Below are 27,764 nucleotides of genomic sequence, written 5' to 3' on the forward strand. Positions count from 1 at the left end.
GTGAAGAAGGCATTCAGCATGCTTGGTTTCATTGGTCAGAACATTGAATAAAGGAGTTGGGATTTCATGTTGAAGTTTTACAAGACATTAGTGAGGCCATACTTGGAATACTGTGTACAGTTCTGGTCACCCTATTATAGAAAGAATATTTTTAAACCACAAAGAGTGCAAAAAAGAATTACTAGGATGCTACCGGGACTTGATGGTTTGACATATATGTGGAGATGCCGGTGATGGACTGGGGTGGACAAATGTAAGGAATCTTACAACACCAGGTTATAGTCCAACAAATTTATTTTAAAATCACAAGCTTTCGGAGATTATCTCCTTCGTCAGATGAATGGATGAAAAGGTTCTCAAATCGCATATCTTATACAATGTTGGGACAGCATCACACCAATCAAAAGGTGTCGTTGTTATTCAAACAGGCCAGGGATGGAGGGAGATGAATCAGAGTGTTACCCCATCCTAGGCAGCTCAGACAGCGGTGAGACCCTCGACCCTTCTTCCTCTCTATGGATATTCACCATAATACGCAGTGTGTTCACTCACTTCCTCTATATGGGACACTTTAATTTTTGAAGGCCCGGGGGACCATGATCGTGACCTCTGGCGATGCTGACCCGCCGAGTTTACCCCGTCTATCCTCCCACTCGATACTCAGCACCTCAGGTAACGAAAGCGCTCTCAGGTGTTTTGCTGAATGTCCAAACATCAGGTGGGGATTTTAAGCAATGAAATTTTAAGGTTGAAATGTTGCGACTAATGATGTGTCTATTTTACTGAACTTACTGACCAGGAAGTGGTAAAGAAAAGGTTCCAACTAACATTGTTCACTGTTGAACGCGTTGAGGATTTGTCGCACCGTTTAGGCTCGTTTTTTTTTACCAGAAAACGCATCTCCTTTATCTAAAAATAAAAGATCTTTAGATGAAAAACACAATCTCAGAGTAGAAAGCCTCTTTCCCCAGAGGGTGAAACTCGGGTATAAATCTCAGATAACAAGGATCAGATGGAAAAACAACCTCAGAGCAGAAAGCCTCTTTCCCCAGAGGGTGAAACTCGGGTATAAATCTCAGATAACAAGGATCAGACGGAAAAACAACCTCAGAGCAGAAAGCCTCTTTCCCCAGAGGGTGACACTCGGGTATAAATCACATACAACAAGGATCAGATCAAATGATCAAACATTGATTTCTTCTGAAAAAAAACAGGAATTGGCTGCATTGAACTTCCAAAGGCAGAAAGTGCCGACTCTACACGGAAGCTGAGACGGAATATCCGGCGGGATCAAGGTAAGGTCAATGTACCTTCTAATCCTGTGTCCTGTGTCTCCTTACTCTTGCTGTTTAAAGCCGACTTCTCCCGGTGAGATTATGTTCCACGGGCCACTGTGAGCATCATGTTCCTCGCTGCAATAACTATTCTCTAACTGTGCGCTCGGACAGTGACGGAGGGCGGTCTATTTAACACCGGGGACTCCCAGCTCAGCCCGCTCCTGTTCCACACCATCGTACTCATTTTAAGAGGGGTCCAGGGAGAGGAACCGGGAACACGCACTCCAGAGTGTTCATCCAACCTCTGCAGCTCAAGCAGACCGCAGCGGGATTTGAGAAGTAGTTTTGCACAATGTGAGAGAGTACACTTTGGATTTAAGAGTTACAGATGGGAGTACAGAGTGAATAGGGAATTATGCGAGATGGTCACAACAGAAATGATTAAAAGTTAGATTCAAGTTGTAGATGCAGGTCTTTCCATCTTTAGAGCAGAGAAGGTCAAGAGGAGATTTAATAGAGGATGTCAAAACAATGAAGTGTTTCGAGAGAGTAAATAAGGAGAAACTGTTTTCATTGGCAGGAGGGTCGTTCACCAGAGGACACAGATTTAACATAATTGGCAAAATATCCAGTGGCGGTTTGAGGTGTTTTTTTACGCATCGACTTGTTATGATCTGGAATGCACGACTTGAAACGGTGCTGGAAGCAGATTTAATATTACAATTAAAAGTGGAATTGGATATAAACATGAAAAGGAAGAAATTGCATATTTGTGGGGAGAGACGACGGAAGTGGGACTTATTCGATAGTCCTTACAAAGAGCCAGCACAGGCACGATGGACCGAATGGCCTCCTTCTGCGTTGTAAGGTTCCACGATTCTCAATTCTGAATAAAATACTCAAAGCCCGGATGAGATATTGGGAGTTGCAGAATACAGTAGAATGAAATACCGCTCCAATGTTTAAGTTTCCCAGTTAGAACTCAGTGTGTTCAGCTTTGGATTCCTGCCCCAGGAAGAAAAAAAAGGCTCAGGAAGGATTCCAGTGTTAATTGAGACATGTGAGACGTGAGATGAAGGGACTGAGCTGCAATGAACGACAGAATTAACTTTAGTTTTAATTCTTGGGTTAAATTGTTGGCTCATTTAATATTCTGCCTGCTTGTACTGATTTGCCCAGGGCGAACATTCTTTCTCTGTTATACCCGATCAATTCCTTTCTTTGTGTTCAACGCGGGCAAGGAACGAATCTTCACTCCATTCGAGCAAAACAGAACAAGGGGACGGAACATTCAAATAGCAATGCGTCAGGTGAAAAGCCGATGCATGAAATTGTTTCTGTCTAATGCAGGGCAATGGGAGAGCGCGGGAGAATGGGATTTGTTTAGATTTTCCTCGCAAACAGCCGGTACAAACACGGTGGCACGATGGTTTCCTTCTGTGCTGCACACATCCATGGAAGCAAAGGATGAATTTACATCATGGGCGCTTCAGCAACAGGTCGGCACCGGCAGGGGCGCTATTGTCCACTGGCCGCCTGCGATTTTCTTCTTGAAATTTGTGAGTGGCAAATCTCGGGCCCAGAGAGCGCAATTTCGCGACATGTGCTATGGGCCAGCGCCTGGAAAACCTCCACAACCTGATAGAGTTTATTGATGAGGTAACGAGAGGGTCGATGAGGGCAATGCAGTTGATGTGGTGTATATGGACTTTCAAAAGGCGTTTGATAAAGTGCCACACGGCAGGCTTATCATCAAGATTGCGGCCCATGGAATAAAAGGGACAGGAAACAGTGAGTCGAGGTAAACGGTAGATTTTCGGACTGGAGGGAGATATAGAGTGGTGTCTCCCAGGGATCGCTCCGAGGTCCACTGCTTTTCATGATATATATTAATGACTTGAAATTCAAAATTTGCAGATGACATAAAACTTGAAAGGGCAGTGAACAGTGAGGAGGATAGTGATAGACTTCAAGAGGATATAGACAGGCTGGTGGCATGGGTGGACACGTGGCAGATGAAATTTCGCGCAGAATAATGCGAATTGATAAATTTAGGCAGGATGAAGGAGGAGAGGCAATATAAACGAGAGTGCACAATTATAAATGGGTAAAGGAACAGAGAGATCTGGGGGTATATGTTCACAAATCAATGAAGTTGGCAGGGCAGGTTGAGAACGCAGTTAAAAAAGCATTGGGGATCCTGGGCTTTATAAATAGAGGCAGAGAATACAAAAGTATGGAAGCCATGATGAACCTTGATAAAACATTGGCTTGGCCACAACTGGAGTATTGTCTCACTTTAGGGAAGATGTGAAGGCCTTAGAAAGGGTGCAGAACAGATTTACTGGAATGATTCTAGAGATGAGGGACTTTAGTTACAGGGATAGACTGGAGAAGCTGGGGTTGTTCTCCTTGGAACAGAGACGGTTGCGAGGAGAATTGATACAGGTATTCAAAATAATGAAGGGTCCAGACAGAGTAGACAGAGAGAAACTGTTCCCATTGGCGGAAGAGTCAAGAACCAGAGGTCATTGATTTAAGGTGATTGGCAAAAGAACCAAAGATGACATGAGGAAAAACTTTTTTAGACAGCAACTGGTTGGGATCCGGAAGGCTCTGCTCGAGGAGGTGGTGGAGGCAGATTCAATCGTGGCCTTCAAAAGGGAACTGCATAAATACTTGAAAGAAAAAAAAATGAGGGAGTAGGATCTGCTGGATTGCTCTTTCATTGAGCCAGCGTGGACTCGATTGGCCAAATGGCCTCCTTCCGTGCTGAAACCTTTCTATGATTCCATGATTCGAAGTTTTAAATTGCTGCCATGGATAATGAAATGGGAGAGTCGGCTATGTGCACGAGATGATATTATGAATTTGTTCCGTGTTAATTTTATTCCATTGTTTCACCTGTACACTTGTGGTTATTAATGATGATAAATTTACATTTTCAGGTAGCTATCACTTCCTGTTCTAATATAAGTCCAACATGCGTTGGACTTACAATCCTCACGCCCCTTTTCAAATCCGACATGGCCTTGCCCCCACCCTATCTTAATATCTCTTCACCAATCGCGTCACCAAGGGTGCTTCTCGCCCATTTGGCGGCTTGTCAGAAACTCGGGGGGAGATGTTCCTGTTTTCTGCCCAATGATTTGAACACCCCGAAAATGTTCGAATGTTCGTTCGTAATTTTCCAAGAAAGCAATCGGTTCCTGCGACACCCGGCTGGCGGCGTGGGATCTCGGATTAAACGACCGAAGTTGTGCACAAGTCCAATTCTAAGTTCATTATATTGTGATATTATATATAGAATTCACAGTTTGCAGACGGACCTTAAAACATCAGCTATAAATCTAGCAATCTGGAGGCCGGACGCAGTATTCAGCTAATTATTTACCAGGTTCTAGGGCCATTAATAAGTAAATTCGATCACACTCATATCGAACCAAGGACTACTCGTTTCAGTTTCAGTGTTACTGGGCCGAATGTTAACTGTACAAATTCTGCTGCACTTCTTCAGAATAAAAGGCCAGATCCTGAAGAGAAACTGATCAGAGGGACAGGAGTGAGTTCACCTGGACGGACGGGGAACAGAAGGCAGAAACAATGCGCTCTTTGGTTCTTACTCTGCTTATTGCCCTGTGTTCTAATTGTAAGTATCTGCATTCTTCATTCAAGCCGATTAAAAATCTCGATGTTTGTATCTAATGCTCTTGATTCTGTTGATTTTCGTCGCATCAAATGTCCTTGTTTTTCAAACATTGAGGTATTGAAACCAACAATCCTCATTGTATTGGAAGGAAAACTCGCCGCACTGATGTAACTGGACAACCTTTTCGTGGACCGCACATCTGTGGAACACCTGGGAACAGATTTCCGTCTTCACCGCCAGGGCTTTAACAAACAAACATACCAATTAAGAGCAGGCTATTCGGCCCCTCGAGCCTGCTCTGCCATTTGATAAGATCTTGGATGAACTGATTGTCACCTCAACCCTACTTTCCCGTCTACCTACTGTAACCTTTGACTCCCTTGTAAATCAGGAATCTATCCAACTCAGCCTTAAAAATATTCAATGACTCCGCTTTCACCGCTCTCTGGGGAAGGGAGTTCTACAGACTCACGACCCTCTGAGAGAAAAGGTTTCTCCTCATCTCCATCTTAAATGGGAGACCCCGAGTTCTAGTCTCGCCCACAAGGGGAAACATCCTCTCAGCATCTACCCCCCCTAGTCCCCTCAGTATCTTATATGTTTCAATAAGATCACCTCTTATTCTTCTCAGCTCCTCGTGAACGGAAAACGGACCGAGAATCTGGCGGGCGAATCTAGGCAGGAAACAGAGCCCAGCTGATTGAGCTTCCCTTTAAGTTAATGGAAGGAAAATCGGGAAGGTTCGATAACCAGCGCCTTATTCTCACTGCCAAAATTCGCTGTCTGCTCTCGCCCATGCAGAAAATCCGGAAATTTCCCCAATGACCACCATCATCTTTCCTTCTCCCAAATATCTCAAGGTTTATACGATCAAAGCTTCGCGTTTCCATCCCATTTATCTCACGTTCTTCCTTCCTCTTTGTAACTTGGACGGTGTCCCGCAGTTTGGGTCATATTCTAAATGTGTCTATAAAGTGTTGATGTAGATTGGTCAGATTCCTGCTTTGTTTTACAGACCAGGACATTCTTGCTGTCAGCGTCAGCGAAAAGAACGAGAAAAATGTCATCGATCTGGACATGGCGCCAAACTCTGCAGCTTATATATTCACCCAGAGTCCGGAATCAGATGAAATCGCAATAAACTACATCCAAAAAGAGAGGGAGAATGGAACGTTTGATGAAGTTTGGAAGATTGCAGAGAGTAACATGAAATGCAAGGTACCGAGTGGACTGAAAAGAGAGCACATGTCAGCGGTTTATGCCTATACTCTAGAAAAACCGAAGGGAAACGTGTTCTACAAAATGTTCAATGAAGCCGTTAGGCGGTACGGAGCTACCGACTCAATCTACGCGAAGAATTTCAACTTTAAAAGTTTCCATTATCTTCTATCCACTGCCCTCCAAAAACTAAGAGTGGATTCCGGCAATAAATCACATCACACTTTCAGAGGGATTAAGAAGCAGGCTGAGGCTGAGGAAGGAGCAACGGTCCGATTTGGATACTTTGCTTCTTCCTCTCTTGATGAACAGGTTGCTCTTAGCTTCTTTGACAAGAACATAAACACGAACACGATGTTCGAAATATCCACAGGTTACGGTATCCCAATCCAAGAATGCTCGTGTCTTCCTGGTGAAACGGAGATTCTGATTCTACCTTACGAGATGTTTCGAGTCGGAATGATATCTCCAATGGAACATGGCACTAAGATTGAACTCACGGGGGACGGGTTGCAGGGAACCAATGTAAAGGTGGAAAAAGGCGAAGGTGGGAAGCTCGTGGTGGTGCGGAGTGCGGGGGCTATAATTTCAGCATTAGGCCGTTTCTGGATTCTGGCAGCTCTGGTTTCCATCTCGGTGTAAAATGTTAGTAAATTCCTGCAGCTCGCTGTAACTTGCCCTAATCTTCCATAACAAAGGGTAATATGGTTTGCTGATGAATTACAGTCGCCTCAGGCGCAAATAGAATCGATCGCAACCAATCACACTGGATCTATAGCTCGGAATCAACGCTTGTTCGGTTCCCTCCACCCTCATTGAAGACTCAGTCCACGATTCCGATATTTAATGGGAATTTCTGAAACTGCAGGTAAAACCGATCCGTCTCTAACTTCACACCGGAATCCAACCTTGATGGTCCGTAGCCCAAATCTGAATCTGAATAAAACCTTCATGCCCGGATAACCCATGAGGATAAAGCGTTATGCAATTATATTGAGGCTCAATCTTCTCCTCACGGAGTTCCACAATGTCGCACTTTCAGCACTGGTCACCGGACAGACACATGGAGAGAGAACGCTGGGCGATTTACCAACTGCTTATCTAAAGTCTGCTGCTGATAAGCTCATCTCTCTGGGAACACACCAGTTAGTTGAGACCACGGGTTCAATCTAGAGCCACCCTTTAATGAATGGCCCAGCCATTCACTTGATAGAATCGTTGAGCGAGCAGATTAACACACTACAAACTTCACAATAAACGCGATAGTGAGATCATAGTATCACAGTAGGTACAGCACAGGAGGAAGCCATTCGCCCCAACGTGCCTGTGCTGGCTCTTTGAAAGAGCTATCCAATTAGTCCCATTCCCCTGCCCTCTCCCCATAGTCCTGTATTTTTTTCCTACCTAGAATTTATCCAATTCCTTTTGAAAGTTACTATTGAATCTGCTTCCACCGCCCTTTCAGGCAGTGCATTCCACTTCATTAAAACTCACTGCATAAAACTATGTTTCCGCTTGCTTCCTCTGGCTCTGTTGCCAATCACCCTAAATCCATGCCCTTTATTTACCGACCCTTCTGTCACTGGAAACAGCTTCTCCTTATTTACTCTGTCAAATCCGTTCATGGTTTTGATAGACAAATTCAAAAAATTATTTGCATTTGGTGTAGTTCTGTGAAACTCGTTCTAATTTCAATACATGCGTTTTAATCGTGGTTCCCAGGTTGACTGTCGGGGGCAATATACAAGTCGTTCTGCATTGCATCTAACCTGTGTCGTTCTGTTCTGGGAGCGGCCCATGCTGATTCAGGGAGTAAAATGAAGACAAGCTGTAATCATTATGCAGAGGGAGCTCTAGCAGTATCTAACTGGTGCTGTACCAGACCTGAAAGCACTCGATGCCAATCCAATGTACAAGTTGGGACACGGTGTCCGGGGAATGTGGAGAGAATGCTGCACTCCATGTAACCAATGGTATTCGTGGGCTGGGAGTTCGTGATTCCGAACATGATTCTAAATACTGTCCATAATGTGCTCAATAATTATATTTCCTCACCTTTATCGGTACAACATAAAATGTTATTTTCGCCACTATGTGATGTACTGGATCTGATATCCTATTAAAATTGTTTTTAAATTATTCAAATTGTTCATTGGTAATTTATTTGTGTTGTTGTGCACTGATGGATTCTGTGGGTGATTGTTGTACATTAACTTATCTGGAAATATTGTGCAAGTAATTTCAAAAATATGAACCGTAGAATGGTTACAGCAAAGAAGCAGGCCATTAGGCCCAGCACTCTGTGCCGGCTCTCTGCAAGAGCAATCCAGCGAGTCCCATTCCTTCGCCCTTTTCCTGTCGCCCTGCAATTATTTTTCTTTCAAGTTCTTATCCAGTTCCCTTTTGAAGGCCGCGATTGAATCTGCCTCCACCACCCCCTCGGGCAACGAATTCCAGGTCCTAACCACTCGCTGTGTAAAAAAGTTTTTCTTCATATCGTCTTTGGTTCTTTTGCCAATCACCTTAAATCTTTGGCTTCTGGTTCTTGACCCTTCCGCTAATGGGAACAGTTTCTCTCTATCTACTCTGTCTGGACCCCTCATTATTTTGCATACCTCTATCAAATCTCCTCTCCACCTTCTCTGCTCCAAGGAGAACAACCCAAGCTTCTCCTGTCTATCCACGTAACTGAAGTCTCTCAATCCTGGAACCATTCCAGTAAATCTTTTCTGCACCCTCTCCAAGGCCTTCATAACTTTCCTACAACGTGGTGCACAGAATTGGACACAATAGAGAGTTGTGGTTGAACCATTGTTTTATAAAATTTCAATATAGATTCCTTGCTTTTGTATTCTTTCCCTGTATTTATAAAGCCCAGGATCCCGTATGCTTTTTTTAATCGCTTTCTCAACCTGCCCTGCCACCATCAAAGATTTCGCACATATAGCCCCAGGTGTCTCTGTTCCTGTACCCCTTTTAGAATTGTAACAATTAGTTTATTTTGCCCCTCCACGTCCTTTGTGCCAAAATGTATCACTTCGTAATTATCTGCGTTAAATTTAATCTGCCACGCGTCCGCCCATTCCATCAGCCTCTCTATATCCTCTTAAAGTCTATTACTATCCTCCTCACTATTCCCTGCACTTCCAAGTTTTGGGTCATCTGCAAATTTTAAAATTGTGCCCCGTAAACACATGTGCAAGTCATTGATATATATCAAGAAAAGGAATGGTCCCATCACGGACCCCTGGGGAACACCAATGTCCACCTCCCTCCAGTCCGAACAACAACCGTTCACCAGTACTATTTGTTTCCTGTCACATAGTCAATTTCATATCCATGCTGCCACTGTCCCTTTTATTCTATGGGCTTCAACTTTGTTGACGCGCCTGTTAGGTGGCACTTTGTCAAACGCCTTTTGGAAGTCCATATAAACCACATCAGCAGCATTGCCCTCATCAGCCCTTTCTGTTATCTCATCAAAAAATCTCTATCAGATTAGTTCAACAGGATATACATTTAACAAATCGGTGCTGGCTTTCCTCAATTTATCCCCACTTGTCCAAGTTACTGTTAATTTTGTCCAAGAGCATGGTTTATAAAAGTTTCCCCACCACTGAGGTTAAACTGACTGGCCTGTGGTTGCAGGGTTTATCTTTACAGCCATTTTTGAGCAAGGATGCAACATTTGCAATTCTCCAGTCTTCCCGTATCGAAGGATGATTGGAGGGTAATGGCCAGGACCTCTGCAATTTCCAGCCTTACTTCTCTCAGCAACATAGGATGTATCCCATCCGGACCGGGTGACTTATCTACTTTAAGTACAGCCAGCCTTTCTAGTACCTGCTCTTTATCAATTTTTAGCCCACCCAATATCTCAACTACCTCGCCTTTTATTGTGAGTTGTCAGCATCTTCTTCCTTGATAAAGACAGATGGAAAATACTCGTTTAGTACCTCAGCCATGCTCTCTGACTTCATGGGTAGGTCTCCATTTCGGTCCATAATCGTCCCCACCCCTCTTACTCTGAATTTCAAAGTTTTTGTTCCTTACACCGAATCGCTATGTTAGATTATTAACTGTAAGTCACATGTATGGACTGTTCAGAAAGAACGGAAGAAATAGCAGCACAGCACATTATAACTGACTGAAAATGTCAATTAATTCTCAGTAATATCTACAATTGTACAGGTGAAACGGTCGAATTAATTTAACACGGGACAATTTTATAATATCGAATAAACATGAATGTTTGAAAGTTGAACACCAATGTGACATTCTCGTGTTCTAAATATTTAATGAATGAATCAAAATGTAATAAAATTGTTGCAAAATTTATTACATTCACGTTCACAGTCGTTAGTAAATCCCTTATATTCAGATTATTGGCGATTTTACACGCATGACGGTAAGTGCTTATGAACATGTGAAGCAATGAATGCTCTTTTCTATCTCTCTTACTCCAGATCCCTCGGTTTCTGCACTTTACATTTTTGTCTAATGTGAGTTTTAGCTTCTTCCCGTGTTATCTGGGTAAGTTTCTGATAGTAATCCAGAAAATGAAACTGATTTGCTTCACCAAAAGTGCTTCATTCCGCGGATCTGTCAGGTATCTCCAAAAAACATTCTGCCATCTTCGAAATTCAGACAAAGATCACAAAATTAAAGCTGGTTTAGGAAATTTCCTACGTTTACCATCCAGTGTGTTGATATAATTTAGTAATCCCGCTTTACAGCAGATGAATACTATTCTTCCCTCTGTTAGTTCTGACTTCAACCCCGTTTTTTGCAAGACCTTCTGCATTTGTTCCATTTTGCCGAACACCGTGACACCTGGGAGAAAACACACTCTTCAAGGATTGCAGTTCACGGTTTTGGAAGAGTCTGTGCAATCTTCTCGTTATTAATCGCCCCCTCCGGCTGATACCTTGCTCAAAGCTCTCGCCCAGATTGCGCAATCCAACTGCCCAGGGTATTTCTTGGCTACCGTGTCCTATTCATCATTCTTGGAACTAGTAACCCTTCTATAAAACGGAATTGCTATGAAAATGCCCTCGGGCGCCTGCACGTTTTAGCTGCTCCTTCCCCCACCTTGACAGCAGGTCTGTCGTGTCCACTCCTTATTCTCCATCGCTGTATCTGCTATGAAGTGACATCATCTGTGAACGTATGAAGCAATGAATGCTGTTTCACAAGCAATGATATGTCGTGGGCGGAGCGATAACCGGGCTGGATTTATTCTATTAACTCTGGGTGAATTGGATCACCTGCTGGATGGAAAATGGGGCGGACTCTATTCTGTGTGGGCGGACGTCATCGCCCGATTTTCCTCTGTTTGCTCTGCGCCCAGGCTACCAACGTGCAATAACTGAAAATCTGCCCCTGGGCCTCTCCATACAAGGCTCGCTATCAAAGATCAGTTTCAGATTAACAGCAAAAAATACTTAATGGCCCTTGGCTCCCAACACGTAGCGGATGAATAGCTAAAGAATTTAACTTTGTGTTCTGTTTCAAAGGGACTCATCGCGAACGCTTTTGCTGAAGTATCGATCCGCTGAGTGTCCAATCGGTAAGGGGAGATTAGACTTTTATATTAAGCGGTGCTTTTCAAATGTTGCGATTCATGCACAAAAAGATAATTGGTTTTAGTCTGCATTGAAACTTACTGTACTTAAATCGGAAGCTATGAGGTAGAGAGGCATTGTAAGGATAATGTAGAGGGGTCTCTGAAATGTGTCCAACCTGTGCTGTACCTGCACTTAAAGTGTTTGATGGGACATTGCAGAGGTAACATTACTCTGTCTGTAACTCCGAGCTGTACCTGCCCTGGGAGTGTTTGATGGCACGGTGTAGAGGGAGCTTTACTCTGTATCTAACTCCGTGCTATAACTGCCCTGGGAGTGTTTGATGGGACAGTGAAGAGGGAGCTTTACTCTGTATCTAACTCGGGGCAGTAGCTGTCCTGTGAGTCTTTGGTGGGACAGTGTAGTTGGAGCTGTAACCTGTATCTAAACCCGTGCTGTAGCTGCCCTGGGAGTGTTTGATGGGACAGTGTAGAGGGAGCTTTAGTCTGTATCTAACCCTGTACCTGCTCTGGGAGTGTTTGATGGGACAGTGTAGAGGGTGCTTTACTCTGTATCTAAAACTGTACCTGCCCTGGGAGTGTTTGATGGGAAAGTGTAGAGGGAGCTTTAGTCTGTATCTAACCCTGTACCTGCTCTGGGAGTGTTTGATGGGACAGTGTAGAGGGAGCTTTACTCTGTATCTAAAACTGTACCTGCCCTGGGAGTGTTTGATGGGACAGTGTAGAGGGAGCCTTACTCTTCATCTCACCCCGTGCAGAACCTGCCCCGGGAGTGTTTGCTGGGGCAGTGTAGAGGGAGCTTTACTCTTCATCCAACCCCGTGCTTTACCTGCCCTGGGGGTGTTTGATGGGACAGTGTAGAGGGAGCTTTACTCTTCATCTAAACCCCGTGTTGAACCTGCCCTGGGAGTGTTTGATGGGGAAGTGTAGAGGGAGCTTTACTCTTCTTCTAAACTCCGTGCTGAACCTGCCCTGGGAGTGTCCATTGATCTATCCTCACCCCCTCCTATTTCCCATTTTCTTGCTGCCCCTTGGAGACATTATCCGAAGGCAATGGATCGACTTTCACATGTACGCTGACAACACTCTGTTCTCCTTGTCCACCTCCTCCCTCAACACCTACACAGCCTCTGCTTTGTCACGCTGCTTGTCCGACATCTATTCTTAGATGAGTTACACATTTCTCCAATCAATCATTGGAAAGACGGACGACACGATCTTCGATCCCCGCCACGAATTCTGTTCGTCCCAGTCAATGTCTCAGATTGAACCAAACTGTTCACCACCTCAGCGTTCGATTTGACGCCAAGCTGAGCTTCCGACCCGATATTCTCTCCATCATAAATACCGCCTCGACTTCCACCTCCCGTAACATCGCCCATCTTCATCCCTGCTTCAGCCCATCTGCTGCTGAAACCCTCATCCATGCTTTTATCACATGTTCACTCGATTTTTCCAACACTCTCTGGGCCGGCCTTTCTCCTTTCACCCTCGGTAAACTTAAGTGCATCCCAAACCCTGCTCACCGATCAGCACCTCCACATTAAAACTCTCATCCTCATTTTAAAATCTCTTCGTGGTCTCGTCCCCCCTGTCTCTATAACCTCCTCCAACCCCACAACCCCCCACCTCCAAGGTCTCTCTGTTCCACCGACTCTGGCCTCTTGTGCATTTCACTCTCTCACCCCACCTACGGCGGCCGTGCCTTCGGCTGTCTGGTCCCTATGACCTGTAATTCTCTCCATAACCCTCTCCACCTCCCTCTACTCCTTTAAGATCCTCCTGAAACCCACTTCTTTGACCAACCTTTGACCACCCCTCCTTCTACCTCCTTTATTCAGTTCCCAGCTTTTCTCTGATTCGGTTTCTGTGAATCGCCTTACGATGTTTTTCGATGTTTAAAACGCGGTGGAAATGCAAGTTGTTGTTGTGTTTTTATTCTACTCGTGTCAGTGTGACTGAAACATCAGGGAACTGGATTTTACCAAGTCTCAAATTTTGTTACAAATTAATGCCGAAAATCACTTCAACTATAGTTTAGAGCGATTACTGATCCGAGACTTAATCGCTTTTCCATTTCCAAAGTGGCGAAAGGAAAATACACTGACTGATAGTTTGATTGGACGGACGTGCGTGAGCACAACCAGAGGCACACACACATAAACAAATGGAGAATATTCATTTTCTAACAGCCGACAATTCGACAACAACTTGCATTTATTTAGCGCCTTTAACGTAGTAAAACGTCCCATGGCGCTTCACGGGAGCGCTTATCAAACAGAATCTCACACCGAGCCACATCAGGAGATATTAGGAGAGATGAACAAATGCTCGGTCAAGGAGATCGGTTATAAGAAGCGTCTTCGAGGAGGCGAGAGACGCAGAGAGGGTGAGGGAGGGAATTCCAGAACTTGGAGCCGAGGCAGCTGAAGGCACGGCCGCCAATGGCGGAGCGATTAAAATCGGGGTTGTAGGGCTGGAGGAGGTTCCAGAGATAGGGAGGGGCGAGGCCGTGGAGGCATTTGAAATCCAGAATGTGTTTTTTAAAATCAAGGCGTTGCCGGACCGGGAGCCAATGTTGGTCAGAGAGTATGGGGGTAAAGAGTGAAGGGGACTTGTTGCGAGTTAGGGTACGGGCAGCAGAGTTTTGGCAGAGCTCAAGGTTATGGAGGGTGGAAGATGGGAGACGGCCAGGAGAGCATTGGTATAGTGCAGTCTGGAGGTAACAAAGGCGTGGATCAGAGTGTCAGCAGCAGACGAGCTGAGACAAGGATGGAGACAGGTGACGATGTGGAGGTGGAAGTAGGCGGTCTTGGTGATAGAGCGGATTTGTGGTCGGAAGATCATCACAGGGTCAAATAGGACGCCAAGGTTGCGAATGGTCCAATCAGTCACATAGTGACCAGGGAAAGGGAAGGTGTAGGGAGCGAGGGAACGTAGTTTGCAGCGGGGACAAAAGACAATGGCTTCAGTCTTCCCAATATTCAGTTGGAGGACATTTTTCCCCATCCAGCACTGGATGTCAGAATACAAATCGACCACTTGTATTTTGCTGGCGTTTTCTGAGAATGTAAGACCGATAAAGATATTGAAAACAGAAATACTGCGCATCACCTGACTGTTTAAAGTTACATCATCCATAACATTACACACAATTGTTAATATTAGAACAGTTGGAAATCTCCTCACCTCCTACAGTGCTCATTAGTGTTAATATTAGAACAGTGGTAAATCTCCTTACCTCCTACAGTGCTCATTAGTGTTAATATTAGAACAGTGTTAAATCTCCTCACCTCCTGCAGTGCTCATTAATGTTAATATTAGAACAGTGGAAAATCTCCTTACCTCCTACAGTGCTCATTAGTATTAATATTAGAACATTGGTAAATCTCTTCACCGCCGACAGTGCTCATTAGTGTTAATATTAGAACGGTGGTAAATCTCCTCACCTCCTACCGTACTCATCAGTGTTAATATTAGAACAGTGGTAAATCTCCTCACCCCCTACAGTGCTCATTGGTGTAAATATTAGAACAGTGGTAAATTTCCTCACCTCCTACCGTGCTCATTAGTGTTAATATTAGAACAGTGGTAAATCTCCTCACCTCCTACAGTGCTCATTAGTCAGGTGCTGACACCATGAGAGATCTGATAAATATGTTCAATTGGAAGCAGCAGCCAGGACACCTCTGCATAAACACACGGACAATGTTACTGTCCATAGAATCCAGAGGAATCACATCCACCGATACATTGTGTGATGTGGATAGATATCGTGTTTATAGAAAAGAATAACTGAATATCAAAACTCAACAAATCAAAAATATTAAACACAATCTGTGAATAAAAATAATATCTGTGAAACAGAGTGACGGACCATTGAATTGATCAATTATCCACCGCTCCATATCTCCCTCCTGAATATTCTCTACCCCAGAAATAAGTCCTGCACTGTGAGTAAATCTTACCAATGGGTGCTCCCAGTGCAGAGTCTCAGCCGTCGGGAGCCCGTCTGGAACTGGGTTGTGGAGATCAGCGAGACTCACTGGGTTTCACTGGGCAGCTGTCTGTGTCGCACCTGATGTGGAGAGTTGATGGTTACACTCGGGAAATGCTCGATCCCAGAGCTAACAGCTGTTGTACTGATTGGGGAGGAGGGACTTGATATCATGTTTAACACGGCAAAGTTCTCCTGCTCATTTTAATATGTCTGTCTAAGCCTCCGATTAATATTATATTTATTACAAAGCATCGAAATCTGGAAACGCCTGTCACCACCATGGCTGAATGTCCAAACAGTGGAGAAGATCCAACATCTTCAAAAAGAATGAGAATGAACACAGGGAGGTTAAGAAAATTCATCAAAATATAATTTCTGTCCTGATAAAGGGTCCAGATCACGATCAAGAACCTGTAGCTCAGGAAGGTGTAACAGCACAGATACTGTGTAGACAGAGGGAAGTGAGTGACCATCTGGAGGGGCAGTGCAGTCACAGGTGGAGGGAGCCCCTGAGTAGTGGAACTGTCCAATAGATAACTGGTGTTGGAGACTGTAAGGTGGATAGAGACAGTGATCAGAGGAAGGTCTTCCTGTGTAACAGTGTGAGACCAGGGAGTAGGGGGACACCCCGAGTGGAGCGGAAGTGAGAGGCAGGTGTGGCACAGGAAATGGAAAGCGATACTGGGAGGAGATTGTGTGGTCAGGGCAATAGACCAACCCTTCTGCAGCTGTGCAGGACACGAATGATAAGTTGCCTCCTTGGCGCCAGAGGGAAGAACATCGTGGAACAGGTGGGTCCATCTTTAGGAAGGAAAGGAGTGCAGAAAATAGCCATGGTTGAAACCAATAACACGGATGGAAATACGTTTATAGGGGGAATAATAAGATTTCAGCACAAGGCTCAAAAACAGGCTTCGAGTATATGATATCCAGATAGTTTTGCACTGGGCAGATTAAGGAGGGAATTATGAGGCAGGTCAAAGTGCGGCTGGAGCAGGAGGGAAGGGTTCACGGTCTGCATAGAATCATAGAAAGTTACGATATTCGGCCCATCTTGTCTGTGCCTGCTGAAAAAGAGCAGTCCGGCCTAATCCCACTTTTATCACTTGGTCCGTAGCCTTGTAGGTTACGGCACTTCAAGTTCACATCCAAGTACTGTTTAAATGTGATCAGGGTTTCTGCCTCTACTAACCTTCCAGGCAGTGAGTTACAGACCACCACCACCCTCTGGGTGAAAAATTTCTCCTCAACTCCCCTCTGATCCTCCTACCAATTACTTTAAATCTTTGCCCCCTTGTTATTGACCTCTCTGCTGAAGGAAAAATGCCCTTCTTATCCACTCTATCTAGGCCTCTCATAATTTTATACACCGCAATTCAATCTCCCCTCAGCCTCCTTTGTTCCAAAGAAAACAATGCCAGCCTATCCAATCTTTCCACAGAGCTAAAATTCTCAAGTCCTGGCAACAGCCTCGTGAATCTCCTTTTTACCCTGTCGAGTGCAATCACATCTTTTCTGTAATGTGGTTACCAGAACTATACGCAATACTCAAGGTGTGGCCTGACTCGTGTTTTATATAATTCTAGCATAACCTCCCTGCTCTTATACTCTATGCCTCGGCTAATAAAGGAAAGTATCCCGTATGCTTTCTTTGCCAACTATTACCTGTCCGGCTACATTCAGGGATCTGTGGACATGCACTCCAAGGTCCCAATGTTTCTTTACATTTCTCAGTATCCTCCCAGTTCCATTGCCTTGTTTGCCCTCCCCAAATGCATTACCTCACACTTCTCCGGATTGAATTCCATTTGCTACTTTTCTGCCCACCTGACCAGTCCATTGATATCCTCCTGCAGTCCACAGCTTTCTTCCTCACCATCAATCACATGGCCAATTTTTGTATCATCTGCTAACTTCTTAATTAAATCCCTACATTAAAATCTAAACCATTGTTATACACTACAAAAAGCAAGCGAAATAGTACTGAGCACCGTGGAACCCCACTGCAAACAGCCTTCCCATCACAGAACACCGTCGACCATTACACTTTGCTTCCTGTCACTGATCCAATTTTGGATCCTCCTTGCCACTTTCCCTTGGATCCCATGGGCTTTTACTTTTCTGACCAGTCTGCCAAGTGGGACCTTTTCAAAAGCCTTGCCGAAATCCATTTGATGACATCAATCGCGCCCCCCTCATCGACCCTCCATGTTGCCTCCTCAAAAAATTCGATCAAGTTAGTCAGACACGACCTTCCATTAACAAATCCACGCTGACTGTCTTTAATGGTCCGTGCCTTTCGAAATGATGATTTCCGATTTTTTTCCAATAATTTACCCAACACCGAGGTTAGGCTGACTGGCCTGTAATTACTCTGTCTATCCCTTTTTCCCTTTTAAAACAACAGTACAACGTTAGCAGTCCTCCGCCACCACGCCAATATCCAGAAAGGATTGGAAAATGATGGTCAGAGCCTCTGCTATTTCCTCCCTTGATTCTCTGAACAGCCTGGGATACATTTCATCCGAGCCTTGGCGATTTATTTACTTTCAAAGATGCTAAACCACTTAATAGTCTCTCTCTCGCTACGTTTATCCCATCCAATATTTCAAACACCTCCTCCTTAACAACAATGTCTGCATCATGTCTCTATTTTGTGATGCCAGATGCAAAGTATTCATTGAGAACCATATTCATATCTTCCGCCTCCACACACAGGTTACCTTTTTGGTCTAATAGGTTCTACTCTTTCCTTCGTTACCCTTTTGCTCTTTATGTATTGAAAAAACATCTTTGGGTTTTCCTTGATTTTACTTGCCAATATTTTTTATACATTCTCGTTGCTTTCCTAATTTCCTTTCTAATATCACCCTTGCACTGTCTATACTCTTCTGATTGTGTCCCATTTAATAATAGGGTAGTAAAAATCCCTTACTATTACTGCCTATTATTTTTATAATTCTCACAAATTTTTCACATCGTTCACCTGACGAAGGAGGAAGCCTCCGAAAGCTTGTGAATTTAAAATAAAATTGCTGGACTATAACTTGGTGTTGTAAAATTGTTTACAATTGTCAACCCCAGTCCATCACCGGCATCTCCACATCTATACTCCTCGAGGCTTTCTGCAGTATTGAGCTCTCGGTATCTGACATAAGCTTCCCTTTTTTGCCATATCCTACCTTGTATGCTCATTGACATCCAGGGGGCTCGAGATTTGGGAGATCCACCCTTTCTCTTTGGGGGAGCTTATTTGACCTGAACAGTCACTATCTTCCCCTTTAATGTTTCCCACTGCTCTGACACTGATTTACCTTCAAATAGCTGTTTACAGTCCACTCTTATCAAATCACATCTCAGCTTAATTAAATTGGCCTTTCCCCAATTAAGAAAATTAACTCCTGTTCGATATTTGTCCTTTTCCATAACTACGCTAAATATAACTGAATTATGATCACTACCACCAAAATGCTGTACCACTTATACCCCTCCCACTTGCCCAGCTTCATTCCCGAAAACTAAATCCAGAACTGCCCCCCTCTTGTTGGGCTTGCTACATACTGGCTAAAAATCTTCTCCTGAATCCATTTTCAGAAATCTGCGCCCTCCGTACATTTTACACTGATTGTATCCCATTTAATAATAGGGTAGTAAAAATCCCTTACTATTACTGCCTATTATTTTTATAATTCTCACAAATGTGCCTACATATTTGCTCTTCTATCTCTCTCTGACTGTTTAGGGGGTCAATATTACATTCCCAGCAGTGTGATTGCCCCTTTTTTGTTCTTCAGTTCCACCCATATGGCTTCATGTGATGATCCTTCTAACAGGTCATCGCTCCTCACAGCTGTAATTGTTGCTTTAAACACTGTTGCGTCCCACGACCATATTAGTCCTCCTCTCTAACTCGTCTGAAAACCCTGTATCCAGGAACGTTGAGCTGTCATTCCTGCCCCTGTTAAGCCATTTTTTCATTAATAGCTAAGATATCGTACTTCCACGTCTGTGCCCTCAGCTCATCTGCCTAATTCACTAGACTCCTTGCATTGAGGTATATACCATGAAGCACTGCCAAACTCCTTGGTTTATTTTCAAGCCTTTGTTTCCTCTGCATTCTAAACTCGCTTACCAATTTTATGCCTTCCATTTCCAGCTCTGCTTCACTCCCTTCAGAATCTACACTCAGGTTCCCATTTCCCTGCCAAGCGAGCTTAAACCCTCCCCAACAGCACCAGCACACCTCCCTGCGATGATATTGGTCCCGGCCGTGTTGAAGTTCAACCCGCCCAGCTTATACAGGTTCCTCCTCTGCCAGAACCGCTCCCAATGCCACAGAAATCGAAACCCTCCCTCCTGCACCATCACTCCAGCCACACATTCGTCTGCAATATCCCCTTATTTCAATCCTCGCTAGTGCGTGACACCGGGATCGGTACCTTCTGAGTCCAGCTTATAATCTATTACCGCCCCATCAGTCCACTCTCAATCATCAGCAAAGTGATGGAAGGTGTCGTCGACAGTTCTATCAAGCGGCACTTACTCACCAATAACCTGCTCACCGCTGCTCAGTTTGGTTCCGCCAGGACCACTGGGCTCCAGACCTCATTACAGCCTTGGTTCAAAAAAGGTGAGGTGAGTGTGACTGCCCTTGACATCAAGGCAGCAATTGGCCGAGTGTGGCACCAAGGAGCCCGAGTAATATTGAAGTCAATGGGAATCAGGGGGAAAACTCTCCAGTGGCTAGAGTCATACCTAGCACAAAGGAAGACGTTAGTGGTTCCAGGAGGCCAATCATCTCAGCCAAACCATTGCTGCAGGGGTTCCTCAGAGCATTGAATTTTTTTGAGGGGGTGACTAGGCGTGTGGATGAGGGTAACGCAGTGGATGTGGTATACATGGATTTCAGTAAGGCCTTCGATAAAGTCCCGCACAGGAGACTGGTCAAGAAGGTACGAGCCCATGGAGTCCAGGGTGCCTTGTCACTTTGGATACAAAACTGGCTTAGTGGCAGAAGGCAGAGGGTGATGGTCGAAGGTTGCTTTTGTGAGTGGAAGCCTGTGGCCAGTGGGGTACCACAGGGATCTGTGCTGGGGCCCTTGCTGTTTGTGTTCTACATTAACGACTTGGATATGAATGTAAAAGGTATGATCAGTAAGTTCGCTAATGATATAAAAATTGGTAGGGTGGTAAATAGCGAGGAGGATAGCCTCAGTCTGCAGGACGATATAGATGGGTTGGTGAGATGGGCGGAACAGTGGCAAATGGAATTCAACCCGGAAAAGTGCGAGGTGATGCACTTTGGAGGGACTAACAAGGCAAGGGAATACACAATGAATGGGAAGACCCTAGGCAAGACAGAGGGTCAGAGGGATCTTGGTGTGCAAGTTCACAGATCCCTGAAGGCGGCGGAACAGGTAGATAAGGTGGTAAAGAAGGCATATGGGATACTTGCCTTTCTTAGCCGAGGCATAGAATATAAGAGCAAGGAGGTTATGATGGAGCTGTATTAAACACTGGTTAGGCCACAGCTGGAGCACTGTGTGCAGTTCTGGTCGCCGCACGACAGGACGGATGTGATCGCTTTGGAGAGGGTGCAGAGGCGATTCACCAGGATGTTACCAGGGCTGGAGCGCTTCAGCTATGAAGAGAGACTGGGAAGATTGGGTTTGTTTTCCTTGGAGCAGAGCAGGCTGAGGGGGGACATGATTGAGGTGTACAAAATTATGAGGGGCATAGATAGGATGGATACTAAGGAGCTTTTTCCCTTCGTTGAGGGTTCTATAACAAGGGGGCATAGATTCAAGGTAAAAGGCGGGAGGTTTAGAGGGAATTTGAGAAAGAACTTTTTTCACCCAGAGGGTGGTTGGAGTCTGGAACTCACTGCCCGAGAGGGTTGTGGAGGCAGGAACCCTCACAACATTCAAGAAGCATTTGGATGAGCACTTGAAATGCCATAGCATACAAGGCTACGGACCAAATGCTGGAATATGGGATTAGATTAGACTGGGCTTGATGGCCGGCGCGGACACGATGGGCCGAAGGGCCTCTATCCGTGCTGTATAACTCTATGACTCTATGACTTTATGACTAGCAGTGTCCTAGGCCCAACCATCTTCAGCTGCTGCATCAATAACCTTCCCTCCATCATAAGGTCAGAAATGGGGATGTTCACTGATGATTTTACAGTGTTCAGTTCCATTCGCAACCCATCAGATAATGAAGCAGTCCGAGCCCGCATCCATAAGACCTGGACAACATCCAGGCTTGGGCTGATAATTGGCAAGTAACATTCGCAGCAGACAATTGGCAGGCAATGACCATCTCCAACAAGAGAGAGTCTAACCACCTCCCCTTGACATTCAACGGCATTGACATCGCCGAATCCCCCACCATCAACATCCTGGGGGTCACAATTGACCAGAAACTTAACTGGTGGAGCCATATAAATACTGTGTCTACAAGAGTGTGTTCGAGGCTGGGTTGTCTACGGCTAGTGGCTCACCTCCTGACTCCACAACGCCTTTCCACCATCAACAAGGCACAAGTCAGGAGTTTGATGGAATACTCTCCACTTGCCTGGATGAGTGCAGCTCCAACAACACTCCAGAAGCTCGGCACCATCTTGTACAAAGCAACACGCTTGATTGGCACCCCATCCACCACCAAAAACATTCACTCCTTTCACCAGCGGCGCACAATGGCTGCAGTGTGTACCATCTACAGGATGCACTGCAGTAACTCGTCCAAGGCTTCTTCGACAGCACCTCCCAAACCCGCGAACTCCACCACGTAGAAGGATCAGGACAGCAGGCATATGGGAACAACACCACTTGCACGTTCCCTTCCAAGCCACACACCATCCCGACTTGGAAATTTATCGCCGTTCCTTCATTGTCGATGGGTTAAAATCCTGGAACTCCCCACCTAACAGCACTGTGGGAGAACCTTCACCGTACGGATTGCAGCGGTTCAAGAAGGCGGCTCACCACCACCTTCTCAAGAGCAATTAGGGATGGGCAATTAATGCTGGTCTCGCCAGCGACGCCCACATGCCATGAAAAAAAAACACCAGTGAAGTGATTATAGCGTCACCACCACTGAAGGTAATATCGCATCACCACCAGTGAAATTAGCATAGGTTCACCACCAGTGAAACTATTTTAGGGTCACCACCAGTGAATTTATTATAGAGTCACCACCAGTGAATTTAATAGAGGGTCATCACCATTAATGTTAGAGTAGGGTCCCCACCAGTAATGATAGTGTAGGTTCCCCACCCGTAATATTAGATTCGTGTCCCCACCAGTAATGATAGTGTAGGTTCCCCACCAGTAATATTAGAGTAGGGTCAACACCAGTAATGCTAGAGTAGGGTCACCACCAGTAATGTCAGAGTAGGATCAATAATATTAATGTGAGAGTCGTCCCACCACCAGTAATGTTAGACTAGGGTCACCACCAGCAACGTTAGAGTAGGATCACCACCAGTAATGTTAGAATAGGGTCACCACCAGTAATGTTAGCGTAGGGTCACTACCAGTAATGTTAGAATAGGGTCACCACCAGTAATGTTAGAGTAGGGTCACCACCAGTTATGTTAGAATAGGGTCACCACCAGTAATGTTAGCGTAGGGTCACTACCAGTAATGTTGGACTCGGGTCACCACCAGTAAATTTAGCGTCGTGTCACCATCAGTAATGTGAGAATAGGGTCACCATCAGAAAATGACTGCAAGATGACAAAGGCTGGAACCTAAATATTCAAGGTTACATGACATTTCGGAAGGACAGGAAGCTTGGAAAAGGTGGAGCGGTAGCTCTGTTAATTAAGGATGACATGAGTATAATAGAGATAAATCACCTTAATTCTAAAGACCAAGATGTAGAATCAGTTTGGGTAGAGACAAGAAATAGTAAAGACATGAAGTCACTCGTAGGAGTGGTTTATCGGCCCCTGAACAGCAACCACACTGTAGGACAGGGTGTACAGGGAGAAATAATGGGGTCTTGTGAGAAAGGAACAGCGATAATCATGGGTGATTTTAATCTACATATAGATTGGAAGAATCTGATTGGCAAAGGTAGCCTGGAAGATGAGTTCATAGACTGCTTTCTGGAAAGTTTCTGGGAGCAGCACGTTATGGAGCCAGCAAGAGAGCAAGCTATTCTAGATCTGGTAATGTGTAATGAGACAGGATTAATTAATGACCTCATTGTAAAGGAGTCTTTCGGTAACAGAGATCAAAATATGATTGAATTTCATGTTCAATTTGAGGGAGAGAAGAGTAAGTCTGAGACTAGTGTTTTAAACTTAAATAAGGTCAATTATGAGGCCATGAAGACAGAGCTGGCTGAAGTGAACTGGGAATTTGGTTTAAGGGATAGGTCAGTCGAGATGCAGTGGCAGACATTTAATGAGATGTCTCATAACACTCAGTAAAAATACATTCCAGTGAGAAAGAAAGAATCTCGGGGAAGGACGTACCACCCGTGGCTAACTAAGGAAGTTAAAGATAGTATCAAGTTGAAAGAAAAAGCATACAATTCCACGAAGATTAGTGTCAGGTCGGAAGATTGGACAGAATATAAAAAACAGCCAAGAATGACAAAGAATAACAAGGAGGGAGAAATTACAGTACGAGAGAAAGCTAGCTAGAAACATAAAAACAGATAGTAAGAGTTTCGAAAGGTAGTTTAAAAGGAAAATAATAAGTAAAGTGAGCGTCAGTCCTCTCGAGAGTGAGTCTGGGGAATTAATAATGGAGAATAAGTAAATGGCGGATGAATTGAACAGATATTTGCATCCGTCATCCCTGTAGAGGATACAAATAACATGACAGAAATAATTGTGAATCAAGAGGTGAAAGAGAGGGAGGAACTTAAAACATTTACAATCACCAGGGCAAGGGTTCTGAAAGAAATATTGGAACTAAAAGCTGACAAGTCCCCAGGTCCTGACGGACTTCACCCCAGCATCTTAAAAGAAGTGGCTGCAGAGATAGTGGATGGATTGATATTAATTTTCGAAAATTCCCTAGATTCTGGAATGGTCCCACCAGTTTGGAAAATAGCGAATGTAACTCCTCTATTCAAGAAAGGAGGGAGATAGAAAGCAGAAAACTACGAGCCAGTTAACTTAATATCTGTCATGGAGAAAATACTAGAATCTGTTATTCAGGATGTTATTGCAGGGCACTGAGAAAATCTCAATGCAATGGGGCCGAGCCAACACGGGTTTGTGAAAGGGAAATCGTGTTTGACTAATTTATTAGAGTTCGTTGATAACGTGAATAAAGGGGATCCTTTGGCTGCAGCATACTTGGATTTCCAAAAGGCTTTTGACAAGGTGCCACATTAAAGTCTACTACACAAAATAAGAGTTCATGGTGCAGAGCGAAATATATTAGCATGGATAAATGATTGGTTAGCTAAAACGAAACAGGTTGCAGGCACAAATGGATCATTTTCAGGTTGGTAAGATGTAACGAGTGGAGTGCCACAGGGATCAGTGCTTTGGCCTCAACTACGTACGATCGATATCAATGACTTGGATGAAGGGACCGAATGTATGGTTGCTAAATTTGCTGATGACAAAAGGTAGGTAGGAAAGTAATTTGTGAAGGGGACATAAAGAGTGTGCAAAGGGATATAGATAGGTTAAGTCAGTGGCATTTTGGTTTCACTGAGCATGCGCACATGGCATTTTCTCTGGGATTACTTTCTGCTCCGTCTGCTCGACGGAGTTTCATGGACTGAAATGTGCAATTTCCCCATTGACTTCCCAATGCACAGAAGCGAAAATCGCCCCTTGTTTGTTAAGTGACTGTAACTAATGCAAATTATTGTAGAACCTGATTTTCTCACCGGACACCGATTGTTCTATAAAGGGGGAATATTTACGGATCTCAGATACACTCCAATCGGAACCGTGAAGCCGGAGAGAAGTCATCCATTATTCTATAAAATGGAACTTCCAATAATTTTACAGATAAAGGATACCTACTACCCTATTCTCGCGGCTTTTGGTGTTCCCGGTAAGTCAATGAGTCCTGTTGTTTAATAGCTGTTGACTGTCTCACTGTTAATGAAAGAGATTCAGAGATTGTTCTCATTGCAGAGTCACTTATCCACCTGGATAAGTTGGTGAATCGCAGCAGGAATCTTACCCGTCCTCAAGGCCGGTGAGGCGCTGCTCTGGTCGATAGATTGTGGGCAACGAGCGATCAACTTTCTTTATCATACCGAGGGAGGGCGAGACTGATTCCCCGGCCCCATTAACAATACATCGATCATTAAAAAACGTGTTGTTTAATGTCCATGGACACCATTTTATTTGTAACTTTGTTCCCGGTCCACTTTAAGTTGATAATGCCTCGGTCTGCAGACATCTGCACCCAACAAGGGCCTTTGAAAGATAATTTCAGAAATAATTGCCGTTCAGGGAGCTGCTCTCCTCCCCTCGGCTGCAAAAAAAAACCTTCGCGGTTCCACCAGCTCCCGCTCTGGTACCGAGCAGCTCCCTCGAGCCGAATATGAATAGAAAAAACTCAGTCTCGACCTGAATTGAATGCCTTTACCTCAGCGGAATGTTTTATTTGAATTCATATCTTTCCAGTAATTCCTATGAAATGATATTTAGTTCTTGACGATGTCTGACTGAAGGACACTGGAAGGGCGGCGGGTTTTTAGTCCCTCTATTGTTCAATGATTGATTCCTTTCAAACAAACTTTTGTCAATGTTCGCCTATATTAAAAAAATAATCCGTGCACATAACCCACGCAGGGACACATCTAAATATTTCTCCACAATATGCTCTGAGATTTATCTGAGTGTCCCCGGTAATTACCTCTTGTTCCTCTTTCTTACAGCGCACCTGGTGACAATCGTGATTCTCTCCAGAGGAAATTGCGGCCTTTCCAAATGTATTTCTGTCTACATGGTTGCCATGGCAACAGCAGATTTGCTGGTCATCATCTTCAATGTAATAGTGTATCACATTTTCAGTTATCACTTTCCATATTCATTCCTGTCCTACACTGCCGTTTGTAAGTTCATTATTTACATGAATGCTGCTGCGCTGGATCTGTCGGTGTGGTTCACAGTCTTGTTCACATTTGACCGATTTGTAGCGATATGTTGTCATAAGTTTAAAACAAAATATTGCACAGTGAGAACTGCGGCTGCGGTTTTAACAACCGTCACTGCCCTGTTCTGTTTAAAGGACATCCCCTTTTGCTTTGCATATGAACCTGAACGAATAATTAACAATGTTCACTCGGGTTGCCGCATCAGAGTGGACTTTTTTTCAAAGCCTGCAGGCGCCGTCTACTCTTGGTTACACAGTATTTTAATTCCATGGCTTCCTTTTGCTTTGATATTACTGTTCAATTGTTTGACAGTCAGACGTATTGTCGTAGCCAGTCGAGCCCGGAGGGGAATCCGCGGTCGCAGCAGTGAGAATCAGAGCGATCCAGAGATGGAGAACCGAAGGAAATCCATCGTTTTACTGTTCACGGTTTCGGGCTGTTTCATACTGTTGTGGCTGACAGCTGCAGTGAGTTTTTTAGCTACCAAACTGACAAACACCGTGCATTATCCAGGCGATTATGAAACCCCTGCGTATATCAGCACTGAAACCGGATATCTGCTCATGTATTTGAGTTCCTGTACAAACACGTGTATTTATGCAGCTACCCAAACTAAATTCAGGGAAGAACTGAAGGAGATGATGACATTTCCATGGACCTTTATTCTGACACTGGTGAAATGAATGAAAAATCTAACCTAAGCTTCCTCTCCGAACTAAAGCTCAAATATAAAATTATAGAATCTTGCAGCCCATCGTGACTGTGCCTGTACTTGAAAGACCGATACAATTAGTTCCACTCCAATGCTCTTTCCCAATTTCTCTGCATGTTTTTTACTTTTCAAGTATTTATCCAAATGCCTTTTGAAAGTTACGATTGAATCTCCATCCGCCACCCTTTCAGGCAGTGCAATCCAGGTCAGAACAACTCGCTGCTTCAAAAAAT

At 44.4% G+C, this 27,764-nt stretch overlaps 2 protein-coding genes across 2 annotated transcripts; both read left to right on the forward strand.

Annotated features, from left to right (window-relative positions):
- Positions 1-596: 596 nt before the first annotated feature.
- Positions 597-6,786, forward strand: LOC137318175 (erythroblast NAD(P)(+)--arginine ADP-ribosyltransferase-like). Its single transcript, XM_067981133.1, has 3 exons — positions 597-672; positions 1,215-1,295; positions 5,942-6,786. The coding sequence occupies exons 1-3, from the start codon at positions 597-599 to the stop codon at positions 6,784-6,786; spliced, it is 1,002 nt and encodes a 333-aa protein (XP_067837234.1).
- Positions 6,787-25,695: 18,909 nt separating this feature from the next.
- On the forward strand, positions 25,696-27,502 carry LOC137318176 (probable G-protein coupled receptor 139). The gene is made up of 2 exons (XM_067981135.1): positions 25,696-25,765; positions 26,601-27,502. Exons 1-2 carry the CDS (start codon positions 25,696-25,698, stop codon positions 27,500-27,502), a joined length of 972 nt encoding a protein of 323 aa, XP_067837236.1.
- The last annotated feature ends 262 nt before the right edge of the window (positions 27,503-27,764 follow it).

Source organism: Heptranchias perlo, unplaced genomic scaffold (assembly GCF_035084215.1).
Source record: "Heptranchias perlo isolate sHepPer1 unplaced genomic scaffold, sHepPer1.hap1 HAP1_SCAFFOLD_66, whole genome shotgun sequence".
NCBI lineage: Eukaryota > Metazoa > Chordata > Chondrichthyes > Hexanchiformes > Hexanchidae > Heptranchias > Heptranchias perlo.

What these genes read in the sequence shown, in the direction of transcription:
- LOC137318175 (XM_067981133.1), top strand. Translation starts at nt 597, where the DNA reads ATGATCGTGACCTCTGGCGATGCTGACCCGCCGAGTTTACCCCGTCTA. An exon ending in CTCGATACTCAGCACCTCAG is followed by an intron (nt 673 to 1,214) that starts GTAACGAAAGCG and finishes GAAAAAAAACAG; the next exon opens with GAATTGGCTGCATTGAACTT. An exon ending in GAATATCCGGCGGGATCAAG is followed by an intron (nt 1,296 to 5,941) that starts GTAAGGTCAATG and finishes TTTGTTTTACAG; the next exon opens with ACCAGGACATTCTTGCTGTC.
- LOC137318176 (XM_067981135.1), top strand. Translation starts at nt 25,696, where the DNA reads ATGGAACTTCCAATAATTTTACAGATAAAGGATACCTACTACCCTATT. An exon ending in CGCGGCTTTTGGTGTTCCCG is followed by an intron (nt 25,766 to 26,600) that starts GTAAGTCAATGA and finishes TCTTTCTTACAG; the next exon opens with CGCACCTGGTGACAATCGTG.